Source organism: Felis catus, chromosome C1 (genome assembly GCF_018350175.1).
Source record: "Felis catus isolate Fca126 chromosome C1, F.catus_Fca126_mat1.0, whole genome shotgun sequence".
Lineage (NCBI taxonomy): Eukaryota > Metazoa > Chordata > Mammalia > Carnivora > Felidae > Felis > Felis catus.
The window spans coordinates 187,773,289-187,789,529 of record NC_058375.1 but is presented as its reverse complement, the minus strand read 5'-3'; the positions used below and the strand labels follow the sequence as shown (position 1 = coordinate 187,789,529).

The window sequence follows — 16,241 nt, the reverse complement described above, 5'->3', positions numbered from 1 at the left end:
AAAGATAGTCCTTGCTTCTACTTTCTTACTTCTCCCTCTTTAACCCACTATATTTTTCTATGACCACCATTCTATAGAAACTACTCCCTTACAGGTCACTGATGACCAGTACCCACCAAAATCCATGGCCAGCCTTAGTGTACAGCCCCCTGACATTTTTCTCTGTAGGTCATTCATTCTTAGAACATTCTTCTTATCTTTTGTCACCCAGAATGATTCTTGTTTTTTGCTCCGCCCCCTCCAACCCATCAAAATCTAGCCACTGATGCTTTGTCTCTTTTGCTGATTCGTCTTTCAGCCTTGTGCTTTTTCTATTTATATATGTTCTTTTTGGCAATCATATCTTTGAGACTTCAAGGACATTATTATGTAGGTGATGCCCACACATAGCCAGTCCTCACTTCCTGGTCCCAGGTCAGCAGTTATAACTGATGCATGCCTCAAACTCAGTATGTCCAGAAATGAGCTCATGACCTTCTCTCCCAAACTAATTACCTGGCTATAAATTATGTGACAAGTTATCCAGACCCCAGACTGGAAAGCTTATAGCCATTCTTCACCACCACCCACACTGCTTCTTGCACCCTTAGACTCCACAGTCAACTGTTGCTTGTCTATTCAACAGTGGTTCCCATTTATTCCTCAGTTATAAGAAAGCTGTGACTATTCAGAAGTTTGCCCCCCCTCCCCAGGAAAGGTGATCCTAGCTTCATAGAAGGAGTAGTTAATGGTCATTCTAAAGCAGTTGTCTTATTACTCTGGCTAGCAATTTAGGAGTGGAGATGTGACGGTCTGATCACTAAGATATGAAGAGAATGGTGCTTTCTTTGAAAAAGAAGCACACAGGGGCGCCTGGGTGGCGCAGTCGGTTAAGCGTCCGACTTCAGCCAGGTCACGATCTCACGGTCCGTGAGTTCGAGCCCCGCGTCAGGCTCTGGGCTGATGGCTCAGAGCCTGGAGCCTGTTTCCGATTCTGTGTCTCCCTCTCTCTCTGCCCCTCCCCCGTTCATGCTCTGTCTCTCTCTGTCCCAAAAATAAATAAACGTTGAAAAAAAAAAAAAAAAAGAAGCACACAGTAAAAGATGCCCTATTCTTCAACTGGACATTGTTGTACCCCCATGTGATGCCTGAAACTGTGGTAGCCTCTAGTGACAATGATTAGAACAGCTTGAGAATAAGGCAATGAAGGACATTGAAAATATAGTGAAGAAAAATGGAAAGAACCTGGGTTGTTGATGTCATTGACCCATCAAATTAATCAATCTTGGAACCACCTATGTCCAGACTTATGTGAAATAATATCCTCATGAATTGAACTATTTAGTTGGGATTTTCAATTCCTTACAGCTAAAAATATCTTATCCCTTCTGTATTTCCCTCATTCAGGCTTATTTATTTATTTACTTACTTACTTATTTAAAGTATAACTAACATGGAGTGTTATAGAAGTGGCTATCTTGTTTTCACCCCCTTGACTGCCTGCCTGGCAAACTCTCATTTTAAGACAAAGACTAACTGTCATCTCCTCTTTGATAGGACAGATGGTTATGTTGTCATTGGATCTTGTATTTATTTCTATCTAATTCTCCATTAGACTATAAAATCCTTGGGAGAAATTTACTTTTTGTATTTCTAGTGTTTAGATGGTTGTTGAATGAATTAATAAATATATGGGAGGAGTTATTTTATATCTTGGTTCAGTTTGGGTCTCCTACAAGACTTTCTTATACTATCCAATGGTAGTTTTTACAGTAGGAAAAATTGTTTACAAGGATGCTAATAAACTTGGATGAATCATTACCAAGCACCTCAGATCTTATAACAGGTGCCTATTAACCTACTTAAGGATACAGAGGAGTTAGAAGTAGAAAATGTGAATAGGCAGAGAAGATGGACTAAAATAGGAGTGGGGATATGTGAGACTTTCATTTATGAAAGTTGTCAAGAGTAACTAAAATGTGTCAATCTTCTGCTATATATCCTACAGGAAAAGACCTCTGAGCCCTCTAGTTCTAAGAAATGTAACTGTCCAAAGTGATTTATTTTCCTCCAGAAGGCAATCTCCATTGTACACTGCCAGAGATTTTGTTTTAGAAAAGTGACACTTTTTGAGAATAACTCCAAGGTGGTATTAGATGCACACTTAAAGTATCAAGGAAAGTAAGATGTTATTAAAACTCCTACCACTGTTATGTCACCAGCTTTCTGTAGGGATGGATATGTTCTATACCTTCAGTGTGCATTGTGGTAGTCACTAGCCACATGTGGCTCTTGACCTCTTGAAATGTGATTAGTGTCACTGAGGGACTGAATTGACTTAATTAAATTTAAATTTATACATAAATAGTCACGTATAGCTAGTAACTACCATGTTGGACAGTGACTCAGTACTAGCCAGGATAGGTTAGGTAATACCACAATAACAAATAATTCCCAAATATTAGTGGCTTGAAACAAAGCTTTATTTGTCTTTCTCATTATATATTCATCACATGTCATCTGGGGACTCTGTTCTACATCTCCTCATTTTAGGACCACCCTGAATGCTGCTAGTCACTGTAACAGAAGGAAAAAATAAAAAGAGATCTAGAGAGTATTGCACTGGCAATCAAATGAACGCTTGGCTCAGAAGTGACATATATTACTTCCACTCACAATTCACTGGCCAGCACTAATCATACAGACTTATCTACTTACCAGAGGACCAGGGAGTGCCATCCAATTATGGAGCCTGGGAGACAGAAATATTAGGTGAGTAGTATTAGTGACTGAGAAAGTAAGCATCATTAAAATGATATATCAAATTGCATTATAAATTATGTTTCAAAGGTCAAGTGTATGTCTATACAAAAGAATCAACAAAAACATGGAAAAAAATATGTATAAGCACCAGGAATGCTCCTTTTACAAAATAAGGGAGGAAGACTATAATGAAGTTTTTGTGTTTTATATATAATTTTTATTAAGCTTTTGAATAGGCAGATCCACCAATTTTTTAAGTTTATTTATTTTGAGAGAGAGAGAGAGCAAGAGAGGGGCAGAGAGAGAGGGAGAGATTCCAAGCAGGGTCTGCACTGTCAGTGAAATGTAAGCCTGATGTGGGGCTTGATCCCACAAACTGTAAAATCATGACCTGAGCTGAAATCAAGAGTTGGGTGCTCAACCAACTGAGCCACCCAGGTGCCTCAGATCCACTAATTAAAGGAGAAAAAGAATAAAGCACAAGCATGATTTATTTTCCATTGTAATTAAAGGGCATAATTTTATCAATTACTTCTTTAAAAAAATCTTTAAAAAGATCAAAAGTCTACCTGTTCTTGCAACAATAAGATCTCACTATAATTCGACGTATAGTATGTCCACAGCTGTTCAAAAGTCCTTAATAATCTTGGGATTGGATGGGACCTTAGAGGTCAGTTATTCTAAACCACAATATGGGGATCTGTCCTATAGCTTTCTATGTCTTCTGGGGGTGCAGAGGAAGCCCCTTACTGTTGTGGGAACTCATTCCATTGGTAGTAGGCAAGTGAAATTGTTCAAGGACTCTTCCTGCTGTATCAAAAGTAGGATCTCTGAGTTTTCAATGTATTTGTCTTGGCTCCACAGCCACCCAGTAGAGGGCTAGCCTCTTTATGAGAACTCTCAATCCTCTGGAGGGAGTTTCTCTGCCCCCTGGGTTTTCTCTTTTTGGACTATTCCTCTTTGTGTCTTGGCCTCCACACCCTCTAGTCCCCTAGTAGCCATCCTTGGAGCTTGCTGTACAGAGTTGCATTTTGGGGTAGGGAAAGTACAGACTTTGGGGACAGAGAGTCTGAGCATCAAATCTACTTAAATTTGGTTCTGTATTCTTCTCTGTGAAATAACTACACTTACCTCTTAGTCTTGTGAAGAGGACTGAACAGAATTAGATTTGTAAGCTAATAGATACACAATAAATATTTACTTCAATATGATGTTTCTTTTAAAGTGTGATGGATACAGATAAACGATAATTTAGATGTGACCTGAGCAGTGGAGAGAAAACTATTTCCCTTCTCTGGGACACCATCTTATTATTCTTTCATTTATATCACCTAAAAGTATTGGCATTATCTTTCCTGGACAGCCAGACACATTGTACTTAAAAATGCCAACTTCCACTAAGTCACGGTTTTACTTAACTTGTTGACATTTTAAGTCTAAAGTGCAAGAAATGAAATCAGATAAAATTTTATAGGAATAAATGTTATATTGCTTTGTTGCCCAATAGCTCTTTAGGGGTTTTTGTTAGTTTGTTTTTAAATGTTTATTTATTTATTTTGAGACAGAGTGCATGCCTGTGTGCATGAGTGGGGGAGAGGCATAGAGACAGAGTGGGGGAGGGACATAGAGGGGGGTGGGAGGGAGAGAGAGAGAGAATCCCAAGGAGGCTTCATGCTGTCAGCACAGAGCCTGATGTGGGGCTTGATCCCATGACCATGAGATCAGAAGTTGAGCTGATACCAAGAGTCAGATGGTTAACTGACTGAACCACTCAGTCAATCTGTTTGATTTTAATAGACGTAAATTTTTAGAGCAATATTAGCATTCATAGCAATGTTCAGCAGAAGTTACAGAGACTTTCCAAATAACTCTTGCCCCCTCCCCACCCACATGCATAGCCTCCCCCTATCAGAATGGTACATTTGTTATAATTGATGAACCTATACCAACACATCAGTATCATCCAAAGCCCATAAGTTTACATTAGGATTCATTCTTGGTCTTGTACATTCTATAGGTTTGGACAGATTTATAATGGCACGTCTCCACCATTATAGCATCATACTTATTTTTACAGCCTTAAAAGTCCTCTGTACCCTGTCTATTCATCCCTCCCTCCTAACTCCTGGCAACCAGTGATGTTTTTACTGTCTTTATAGTTTTGCCTTTTCCAAAATGTCATATAGTTGTAATCATACAGTATGCAGTCTTTTCAATTGGTTTCTTTGTCTTAGCAATATTCACTTAAGGCTCCTTCATGTCTTTTCATGGCTTGCTAGTTCATTTTTTTTAAGTTCTGAATAATTGTCTGTTGTCTGGATATACCACAGTTTATTTATCCACTCACTCACTGGAGGACATCTTGGTTGTGCCCAAGTTTTGATGATTATGAATGAACACCTATGTGTAGATTTTTGTGTGGACATAAGTTTTCAGCTCCATTGTGTAAATGCCTAAGAGCACGGTGGCTGGATCATAGGTAAGAGAGTATGTTTAGGCTTGTAAAAAACTGCCCAACTGTCTTCCAAAGTACTATTTTGCATTTTTACCAGCAACGAGCAAGAGTTCCTCTGTTGTTCCACATCCCTGCTAGCATTTGGTGTTGTCAGTGTTCTGGAACTTGGCCATTCTAATAGGTAGATAGTGGTACATACACATTAGCTTTTAGCAAGGGCTTAGTCTTTTGAATTATGATCCAGTGGTAAATACCAGGTGCTTCTTCAAGAACTGTGTATTCTCCAGATCTGATAGGTATGTGATTACTGGAAAGATCATACACACTGGAGACACCCAGACCTGAGGTTTGTAGCTTAACTCTGGTATACTCCATGGATGGGTTATTTAACTTCTTTGAGTTTTAATTTCCTCTTTGGTAAAATGGAAGTAATACATTAATTATAACTACTTACTTCAATGATTATATGAATAAATTGTGGACCTTCTCTGATTTTATTCAGGTGATTAATACAAATATTTGGCCAGGATGGGACTTAAGACTGTACCTTGTACCATACCACTATTAGCTTTTCTCTAGGTTGAAAAACCACCACTCATTGAGCACATATATCTGTCCCATAATGCAGCCCACACAGTTTCATCTCAGGTATGTTTGGAGAGGTTTTGTCAAACACCTCACGAAAATCCAATACTTACTAAGGTAGATTTCTTTGGGTTATCTGTATGCATTTTTCCTTTTCCCATCTTTGGGAAGACTTTGGGTCTATAGGTACTATTTTTTAATTCTTTCTTCATTAGTTCTTCCTTGTTCTTCTAAAGGATACATAGAAGTCTCTGATTTCTAGGCTACTATGTTTCCTGAGTAGATGATCCCTAGATGAAGTAATTTGAGTTTCCCTGGCTTCTTTTAGAAGGAGTCATTACAGAAAATGATACATGTGTTAGCTGAGACAGATCTCTCATTTTATTTGGGGGTTGTGTGTGTGAGCACATGTGTGTGTGTCTGATGGTGTAACAGGGCTTGAATTACATCTTTGGAACTCTTTGTTCCTACTATTCAGTATCTCCATCATCAAATCAGAGCTTAGGTTCCTCATTGCTTTTGCTATCATCACTGATAACTGAGATTGAGTAGAAGGAGATAGCCAAAAATTTTAATCTAACTGGGAGCTCAATCCAAACTTCTAAAATCTAGCTGGAGTGGAGTAGTAGTGTGTTTTGATAATCCAGATAATGAAGAGAGAAGCACCCCCTAAGAAATCTTAACAAAGAGTCTTAAGCCAGTCCTTTTGTTGACAACTTTATCCGAGAAACCATCTTCTCTGAGACTTTTCTAAACTTTAGACTAATCCTCTCCTTGCCACAGAAGTCTTTTTGTTGGGGGGAAATTGTAAGTGAACGCAGGAGGGACAGGCCTCTGTAAGCACCCGCTCAGTCTCCAGATTCTTTTAATTGTTAGCCTTTCATCTGTCCTGTAGTCCTTCTGGCCTAGGGATCTCTTTATCAAATAACAAAACAGATGAAATTATTCATAAATCCTCTTCTTAGACTCTTTAAGTCTGTGTCTAATTTTTGAGCTAATCACTGTTAAATTCTGGGTGTATGACAAGAGCAATAACCATTCATTGCTTTTTCTTCAAGTATCATGTCTGTTGCCTTGGACATCATATTTACAATATTCCAGATCACAGGTGATGGTATGAAAACCCTGGTCCATGGTGGAGTTAGGTTTGAAGCTTCTTAGTAAGGCAAAGCAAATTAAAACTGAAACAGTAGTGATGTGGCCCTGGAAGTGAATGAAGAATAAACAAAATCAAAAGACATGAGTCAGATTGAGTAAGGAAAATGTGTTAAACATTGATGCAAAGTTATTGATAGAATTCCATACATTGATAGAAAAGATAATAATAAATTATAACAGAGACAGCATCTTGCCCCTGGTAATAAGAACTAAAAAAGCTTTAAAAATAATGATAATTGATCTCTGGATATACCATATCCCACTGTTCAAAACATGCCAAGGTTGGAAATAAAATGTGTAAAGTGCCTGACACAATAATATACCCAGTAAATTTTAGTTCCCCTCTATTTCTCTATTGTAGACATCAGTATGCATTTTTTTTCCATTCCTGAAACTGACATTTTGAGGATAAGAGTTTTAATTTTGAGGCATTGCTGCCAGTTACAAGTCCTAATATCCCAATTTACATTTTGGATCTTCTGAAAAGTGAATATTTTAACATAAATTCAATTTAGTGGAAAAGATTTACAGGCCCCACGTGTCCATGTGATTACCTTTAGTTGGTTTAACTCCAGCACACCCAGATTTTGCTGATCCCAAGCCATTTATTAAACAGTTTAATTGCTCTAGATTTTCCCTATTGTGGTTCGTCTCCTACGGTTTTATCTCCTTACATTAATACCAAGGGCCTAGGGATATCACGAGATTACTCCAATTGAGGCTAAATCTGCTTCCTCCCTCTCTCAATTGCTGGCAAAGGCACTAAGTTCGACATGCTGCATTTAATTGACTTTCTATTGTGACCATTTTATACCTACAGGTAATAATCCTTTGTGGAAAGTCATTGAAGACCAGAGAGGCAGGGTTATCTCCCTACCCTCTGGCTGCTTGTAAAATAAAATAACAACAATAACAGAAGTAATAGCAATGCTTATGGAACACCACCACCTGAGACCATTTCTATCAATGTCTTTGATAATTTTATGAAGGGCAAATCTTTAGAGAATGTAGCTAAAGTACATCCTATTTTCATAACTAGTGGGTTTAAAATGACATAATTATACAGTAAAATCTCTGCTTTAGAAAGTATTGTGCTTGGGAAATACCATATTATCGTGTTGCCTATTGTAATTCCAATTGTATACTGTCAAAATACAAACTTGGGTATTTTAAAAAATGTTATGAGGAACAGCTATAATTCTAAACTTCCTTGATCTTTCCAAATTTCTTAAACCTTTTTTTAAATGTTTATTTATTTTTGAGAGAGAGAGACGGGCAGAGAGAGCGAGACACAGAATCTGAAGCAGGCTGTAGCCTCTGAGTTGTCAGCACAGAACCAGATGAGGGGTTGAATTCATGAACCATGAGATCATGACCTGAGCTGAAGTTGAACGCTAAACTGACTGAGCCACCCAGGCACCCTGATCTTTCCAAATTTCTAAATACAGTGATCTTAGAAAATCCAGGAGGCAAGCATCTTTACATGCCTTTAAATACCAACAGCCAAAGAGAGATGCAAGAGAAAGTGGCAAAGAGCTGAATCCTGCCCTGTGAATTATCTTATGAGCTGGCAGGTGTGGGGAGCACACCAGTGATTACTATCTAGGCCCTGAAAGTTCTATCAGGAAGCATGGCCAAGCTGTGGTTTCCAAATGGGTGGTCAAACCATAGTCTAATGCTTGTGGCTTGGGATATAGCCAGGGTCACCTAAAGGGCCAGGTGACTGGCTGGCTTTGTGCATGGGCCCCACCTTGATCCCTCTATCTGGATTATTGTCCCCCCCCCCTCCCACTGTGGAAGGCCCCATATGGGATGTGCTCTTGTCACATCTAGGGGTGTCTACTATGATGGCTTTTGCAGTTGTCCTACCTGGCTTCCTATACCTACCAGCAGAACTCCTTTTAGGGTGTGGTAATTTCAGAAAAATTTTCCATAGTACCCTTCTTCCTCAAGATTGCTTGGAAGGCTGGGCTACCTGGGTTGACTAAGGAGAGTATCTGTGTCTGAGACATTGTGGATGGCTCCCAATCAGGACCTTGTTCCTAGAACTCACCCTGAATGGAGAACTCCCTGTGACCAACTGTGCAGAAGGGGTGGCCTAAAAGGCCTGGGGCAGTGATGACTAGACTCTCATAGGCATCTAAAACCATCTCCTGGGGAGGGCCAGGCCCTGAACGAGGTCTTCTTTGGCATTTTGGGGTGACCAACTATCCTGGTTTACCCAGGTCTATGCCAATTTTAGCACTGAATGTCCCACATCCCAGGACACTCCTCAGTCTTGAGCCAATGGGGATGGTTTTCAACCTCTGATTTTGTTCTATCAGCTGATGAAGAAAACTTCATGGTTGAGAGAATGTGACATTACAGTGCAATAATTTATTCCACATGTGTCAGTTAAAGGCCTTCCAATGACTTGTCAGTTTTGTCTTGGGAGTCTTACTATTCCTCTGGGAGAGAGAGAGACAGGAGATGCACATTATCATCCTCCCTGTGACTGACTGTACCCAGAGGGGGCTAGGCCACCTGTCCCTAGAATGGGAATAAAGAGCCAGACACAGAACAGGCTCTGAATCTGTGAACAGTGTCCTCCTCTCCACCTGGAAGTGATGAATGTTCACTCCCACCCATAAGGAGGCTCACTATTGGGACCACTTACCTGAAAGGATATTGGTGATGTCGCCCTCTCTTTCACCAGCATTTGCTAAACTGGGTTGGGAGGTGACCTTTCCGGTAGGAGACCAAAAGGTCACACGTTTCTGGCTTTAGCCTCACTCCTGAAACTGTAAACAAAGACTCCTCTGTAGGGAGGAAAAGAGAAAAGCACCAACATATTATTTCCTGGAATCTTTCATGGTCTATTTTTATGTCTGTTGTAATATTTGTCACCTGAAGAGACATCAAAACATGAGGCAGGCTTATCCACCAATAATTTATACCGACTCACGGATAGCTTGCTTTACTGAATCTACTAATAGTTGTCAAATGCCTCTTATTTGATTCAATTCAACATATATTTACCAAATGAGCACTTGGGTAAGGTGTTATGCTAGGTGTTGAAGATCCAAAAACAGGAATAGAACTGGGGACACACACACACTGACAAACAAGGGCTGAAAGTGAGGTGCAAACAAAGAATTATGACAGCTGCTCTCCTACATCTCCCAGGGAGCACGGGGAAAGCATAGACAAGTGCCCTTGGGGCCTGTGAAGGAGGTCTGTACTTTCAACAGTTAAGGAATTCTAGGGAGGATATTGCTGGCTGGGGAATCAGCATGAGCAAAGGCAGGGAGGAAGGAAAGTCTTTGACAGAACTGCAGAGTAATCTTGCATGGTTATAGCACAACAGACTAGTAGATAAAGTTGGAAAAATGAGTTGAAACCAGATGGTGAAGGGAGTAATATCAAGCCAAGGAGTCTGGTTTAGAGTCCCAGTGATGGTAGGCAATGAGCATCATGCCGGGGCTAGATGTGTTTTGGAAAGTTTAAATGCTAGTGCATTTGTTACATCAGGCAATCTATTTAATAGACTCTATGGTACAAGTCTTGTACCATATATTATATAATGATAAATTATATAATATTATTATATAATATATAAATATTATATTACAATATAATATATATTATAATATATAATGTTTATATATTATGTTATATAATAATTTCTATACACACATATATATAATGTGTTATAATATATAATAATTTATACACACACACACACACACACACACACACACTACCTTTGCCCTCTGATTTATGTATTGGGTTAGTTTAGTATGCTGGAAGTTTGCATTTTTATAAATGCCTGTGTTTGTTAGTTGTGTGTTGTTCCTGAGTGCTTATTACACTAAAGTTATAGGTCAAGTCCTCCCAAAGTAAACATTTTAAGCGACTCATCTGCAAAATGGGGATGATAAAACTTCCTGGCAGTTGCTGTAAGTTTAAAGGAGATGATATATAAAAAACATCTTGGGTTGTTCTTGATGCACAATATATTTTTAATAACTAGTAGCCTTTGTTACAAGCCATTAGCATAGATGCCATCTGGGAAAAATAGCAAGAGGCAATAGCCACATTGTCACCAAAGCACATCTACAAACCTACTCAGGGCATCTTTCATTGGGCATTGCTTTTCCAAGGCTCACAATCTGTACAAACCTGGGATGCTCTAAATATTGCACACTTTGGGGTACCTGGGTGGCTCAGCCAGTTAAGCGTCTGACTTCTGCTCAGGTCATGATCTTACTATTTGTGAGTTTGAGCCCCACATTGGGCTCTCTGCTGTCAGCACAGACCCCACTTTGGGGCCTCTGTCCCTCTCTCTCTCTGTCCCTCCTCTACTCATCCTCTCTCTCTCTCTCTCTCAAAATAAATACATAAACTTTAAGAAAAAGTAAATATTGCACAATTTAACAAGAAATGAATTTGCAGGGCCATATCTACTTTGCTTGGCCTAGACATCTGCCTTCGATGTCATGAGTAGTCTGTGGCCTTGAGTCCTTGGGTCTGGAATTACACATTTGCTAGGCTATAAGGGGGAGGCATCAAGTTTGGTGGTACACAGAATACATTTTCACAGGTACTTTATAATACATAACTTTGTATTCTACTTTTTTTCTAGCTCATGTCATAGCATAAACAAACAACTAAAATAAACAGTGTGTACACTTCACAGGTTATTCTCAAATCAATGCAAACCCAAACCACTTTGGAAATTTCCCTCAGAGAGGTGTCCTCTTGCCTTGGGGACAGTGGCATGAAGATTTCTCTCAGGCTTCCTTGTCCTTCAAAAGCAGCAGCACCTCAAAAGCCAGGAAGGAGGCAGGAGGGAGAGAGGGAGAGAGGAAAAGGGGGAAAAAAGGAGGAGGAGAAGAGAGGGGAAAAAGGGAGAAAGGGACGGGGGAAGCCATAGAAAGGGAGAAGAAGAGGAAGAAGGAGGAGGAATCAGAGGCAGAGAAAAAAAGGAAGACAGAAGGGGAAGAAAGAGGGGCGCCTGGGTGGCTAAGTCAGTTGAGCATCTGAATTCGGCTCAGGTCACGATCAAATGGGTTCATGAGTTCAAGCCCTGCATAGGGTTCTCTGCTGTCAGCACAGAGCCTGCTTAGGATCCTGTCTCCCTCTCTCTCTGCCCCTCCCCCCTCTCAAAAAAATAAAACATTAAGAAAAAAGAAACAGATATTTATATGAAAAAAAGGGGGGGAAGAAAGCAGAGCAGAGAGAAAGAAGGGAATTGGGAGAAAGAAGGGAGAGAGGGAAAGGATAAGAGGGAGAGAGGAAGGAAGAGAGAAATTCTCTGGTAGAACAGTGTTGGGAAAACACTCAGTTAATCAAAGGGATTCCAATTTGGCCATGGACTGCCTGACTCTCCTTCCTGACTCAGAAAAAGAAAACAAAAGCAAGAGAAAAAAAAAAAAGGAAGAAAGAAAAAGAGAGAAGGAAAAAAGGCAGCAGAGCAGTTCTGCAGCAATCTCACAGATGCAAAACCTTCCATTCTACTGACTCCTCATTAGCTTACTGAATCTGACAGCATAATTATCACAGCTGCTTCGCACTTAGAATAAATAAATACGAAAGTGGGTGTTTAAAATTTTTTGAGAAGGGAAATTCAGTCATCTAGACAGTCAGTAGGACAAGTTTATTTAAAACTTTTAGATTCTTATGTATTTAGATCATTTCGGAACGAGATAATGAGATAGTTGTCTTTCAGTCTAATTGAGTTCCTAAGCTCCTGGCTGTTGGCTGTCACCCCTTTCAAACTTTGCTTTAACTTTCCTTCCTTTAGAAATCTGATCCTGGTGTCTCCATTTACTCTTCCTGGGCTGATAACCTGGTGAAGGCTGGGTGCACTGGAGTGCAGAAAGTGACTTAATGGGATTGAGGAGCTAAATAACCTTTCACAGGAAACAAGATAATCAAATCTCTTTTACTTGCCTGTAATGGCTAAAAGAGAAAGCACGAGCTGAAAAGAAAGCTTGGAAATTAAACCATCATTTCAAAATGTCTTGTAATTTCCCTGTCACGTGGTTTTTCGCACTGCTCTTACACATTGTCAATCCATCAGCTGGAGTTGCTTAGTGCATTTAATTATTCAGAGTGCACACAGCCTCGTGACTACGTGGTAATTTTAGCTCATGTGTATGTATATAGGCTTCGTATCTTCAAAGCCCAAAGGATCACACAGCACTACTTTAAGTTGAAGTTGCTAACTAACATGGAGCGCACTTAAAACTCTGACTGGGGGCACAGCACATATGCATTTCCGATTAAAGCAGATGATCTTTCCTTTTAAAATTAATTAGTGCCTATTTATCTTTTCCTCTCCCTCCCACCTCTCATTCTCCTAGGACCACATTTATGTGAACCCTTGCATTCAGTGAGTTAAAAGCTTTATAAAATAAACATTCTGTCAATCTGGGACAAAGGAAACTAATGTTAACCCATTGTGCAGACTGAGAAATTGAGGTTTATGAAGGCCAATAACAGATGCTACGTTGGAAAAAAAGAAGATAACTTAGGTCCTTTAACTCTCAGTCTGGAGCCTGGACTCCCAATACCATTTGCCTTACCTCATTCTTTTAAACAATAAAGGCAATACAACATCAACACTAAACAAAACTTTGAAAAAGAAAAAAAGTTACCCACAATCCTCCTAAACTAGGAAGAGCATTTTTATTTTTGTACTCTACCTTTCAGTTTTGTTTATATGCATAATACATGTTCACAGGTACATTAAAATATGCAATTTTGTATCCTACTTTCTTTTAGCTCACGTCATAATAGCACAAACATTTCCATATTCGCTAACACTCCTGCAAATTTCTTTTCTTTTTTTTTAAGTTGGCTCCATGCCCAACGGGGGGGGGGGGGTGGTGGTCGGGGGGGGGGGGCGGGGGTGGCTTAGACTCAGGACCCTGAGATCAAGAGTCACATGCTCTACTGACTGAGCCGGCCAGGTGCCCCTCCTGTGAATTATTTTAAATGGTTACTTAGTACTGTATGCTGAGTCAATATAACAACATTATCTGATCTGTTCTCTAGTGTTGAATACTTAGACTTTTTCTTTTTATTTTATACTTTTTAAGATAAAATTACAGACAACACTACGATGAATATTTTTATGCATCTAAGGTTCTTTTTCTTTCTTTCTTTCCTGTTTGTTTCTTTGCATAATTTCCAGAAACCAAAGTGTAGAGTTAAAGGTTGTGACCATTTTTTATGGCTCCTGATACGTGTGCCATAATGTTTTGCAAAGGTTGCTCCAACTTACAACACCACCAGCAGAATATCATTTTACCACAATCTCACTGACACTGGGAGTCATTAGGTTAAGGGGAAAAAAAAATAACTACTTTAACAGTTATTTGTATTTATTTAATCATTAGTAAGGCTGTCTTTTTATTCCATATGTTGGTATGCTTTTTTTGTTTTCCTTATGTGAATTGCTATTTTATGCTTTTGCCCATTTTTTGTTGGATTCCTGAAATTACTTTATAAAATTGAATGAGTTATAGTAAAACAAACAAACAAAAAGAACCACCATTGATTAAGAACTTTTAAAACCCAGGGTGTCTGGGTGGCTCAGTCGGTTAAGTGTCAGACTCTTGATTTCGGCTGAGGTCATGATCTCACGGTTGTGAAATGGAGCTCCAAGTCGCGCTCTGCACTGGGTGTGGAGCCTGCTTAACATTCTCTCCCTCCCTCTTCTTCTGCCCCTCCTCCTCATGCACGTGTGTGCTTGTTCTCAAAAAAAAAAAAAAAAAAAAAAAAAATCTTAAAACCCAAGGATGACTGTGTATTACAAAACAAACAAAAACAAAAAAGAAAACAGGAACAGAGACTAAGACAAAAGGACATTGAGGATTAAGGAAGAGGTGAAGGATGTCTCTATTAAACACAAAATTGAACCTTCTTAATTGTGAGATATTAAATATGTTATCTGGGGACAAGTGGAATCTTCCTGGGAAGGCTCTAAAATAAACATAGAGCATAGGACAGTGGAAAAGGCCACAGGGCTGGGAGTGAAGACCTTGGTTGTAATCCTCATTTTGCTACTAAATTCCCATTGATCTTTAGCAAGCAGCAATGAGTAGTGGGAAGAGCGGCTTAAGAGTCTGACCTGAAGTCAGGCCTGGGCTCTCCCACTTACTAGATGCGTGACTTTGAGCAATTTCCTTAGCCTTGCTCATTCCCAATTTTCTATATGTAATGTGAGGATAATAGCTCCAGCCTCACCAATTAGTCTACAAATTGAATGAGAATTTGTGTAACGCACATAGATGCCCAATAAACAGCAGCCGCTATTCTTCCCAGGGAGTCAGGGACTCAGTCTGTATAATGAAGATATGGAATAGCAAGTGTCTGAGATCCTCTCCCACTCCAAGAGTCTCTAACTCTTTCCTCTCTTTCCAGCATCTCTTCTAATATACTGGAATCTCTTGAGGACAGCTCTGAGCACAGAAGGTGAGGAAGTGTGTTATGGAGGATATGTCTTAATTTCTTGCTTCCTAATGTACTGCCTACATATCAAATAACGGAGGATTTAAAAGGTTTGAGAGGGTGGTCTGAGTTAGGTTACAAACTCCCGCAGGCAGAAAAGAGAGACCTGGCTCAGAATCTGCTCCCTCCCATCCCCTGAGAACTGGCCTCTAGAATGACAACATATTCTGGTTAAATTTTGAATAGTCTACACAATAAAAGCAAGAATAAAATAGATTTGAAACCATTAGCATATAAAGAATGAAACTAAATTTTACTAGTACATGTTAAAGAATGTTTAAATTGGGGCACCTGGCTGGCTCGGTTGGTGGAGCATGTGACTCTTGATTTTGGATCATGAGTTCGAGCCCCACACTGGGTTTTTTTTTTTTTTTTACCTTAAACAAAAAAAGACAGAGAATGTTTAAGTTATTGCAACAAGCCATACAGTAAGGAGAAAAACCATGATGGATTATGAGTCAGGATTGTGCCACTATTATTAAAAAGAGGACAACTTCACTATGATGTTAGATGGTATTGAGAGGAGAATGACATTCTTCTCCCTGGATGTCCTTCCTCCCCAACCATCCAGACTCCAACATCTTTGAGGGCCCACCCACAAAGCCATCCTGGATCACCACAGCTAGAGTTAATCTCACCTCCTTTGAACACCCAGAGCACCTCACACTAGATCTGTGGCTGTTTATATACTTGTCTCATTTCCTTAAGGACTATAAGCTCTTTGAGGACAGACTCCATGATTAATTCATTTTTGTATCACTCAGTATCATACAAATGACCCTCAGTAAATCTTTAATGAATG

The 16,241-nt window shown here is 39.5% G+C and overlaps 1 protein-coding gene across 2 annotated transcripts in view; it reads right to left on the bottom strand.

Moving 5' to 3' along the window:
• Positions 1-4,511: 4,511 nt before the first annotated feature.
• Positions 4,512-16,241, bottom strand: part of CDK15 (cyclin dependent kinase 15) — an 81,667-nt gene continuing 69,937 nt past the window's right edge. For both annotated transcript variants that reach the window (XM_019838488.3, XM_006935476.4), the window contains exons 13-14: positions 9,597-9,738; positions 4,512-6,985 (exon numbers count right to left, since the gene is read on the bottom strand). In XM_019838488.3, coding sequence (XP_019694047.1) covers positions 9,629-9,738 — 110 coding nt within the window. In that variant the 3' untranslated portion in view covers positions 4,512-6,985; positions 9,597-9,628. The remainder of the gene's footprint in view (positions 6,986-9,596; positions 9,739-16,241) is intronic.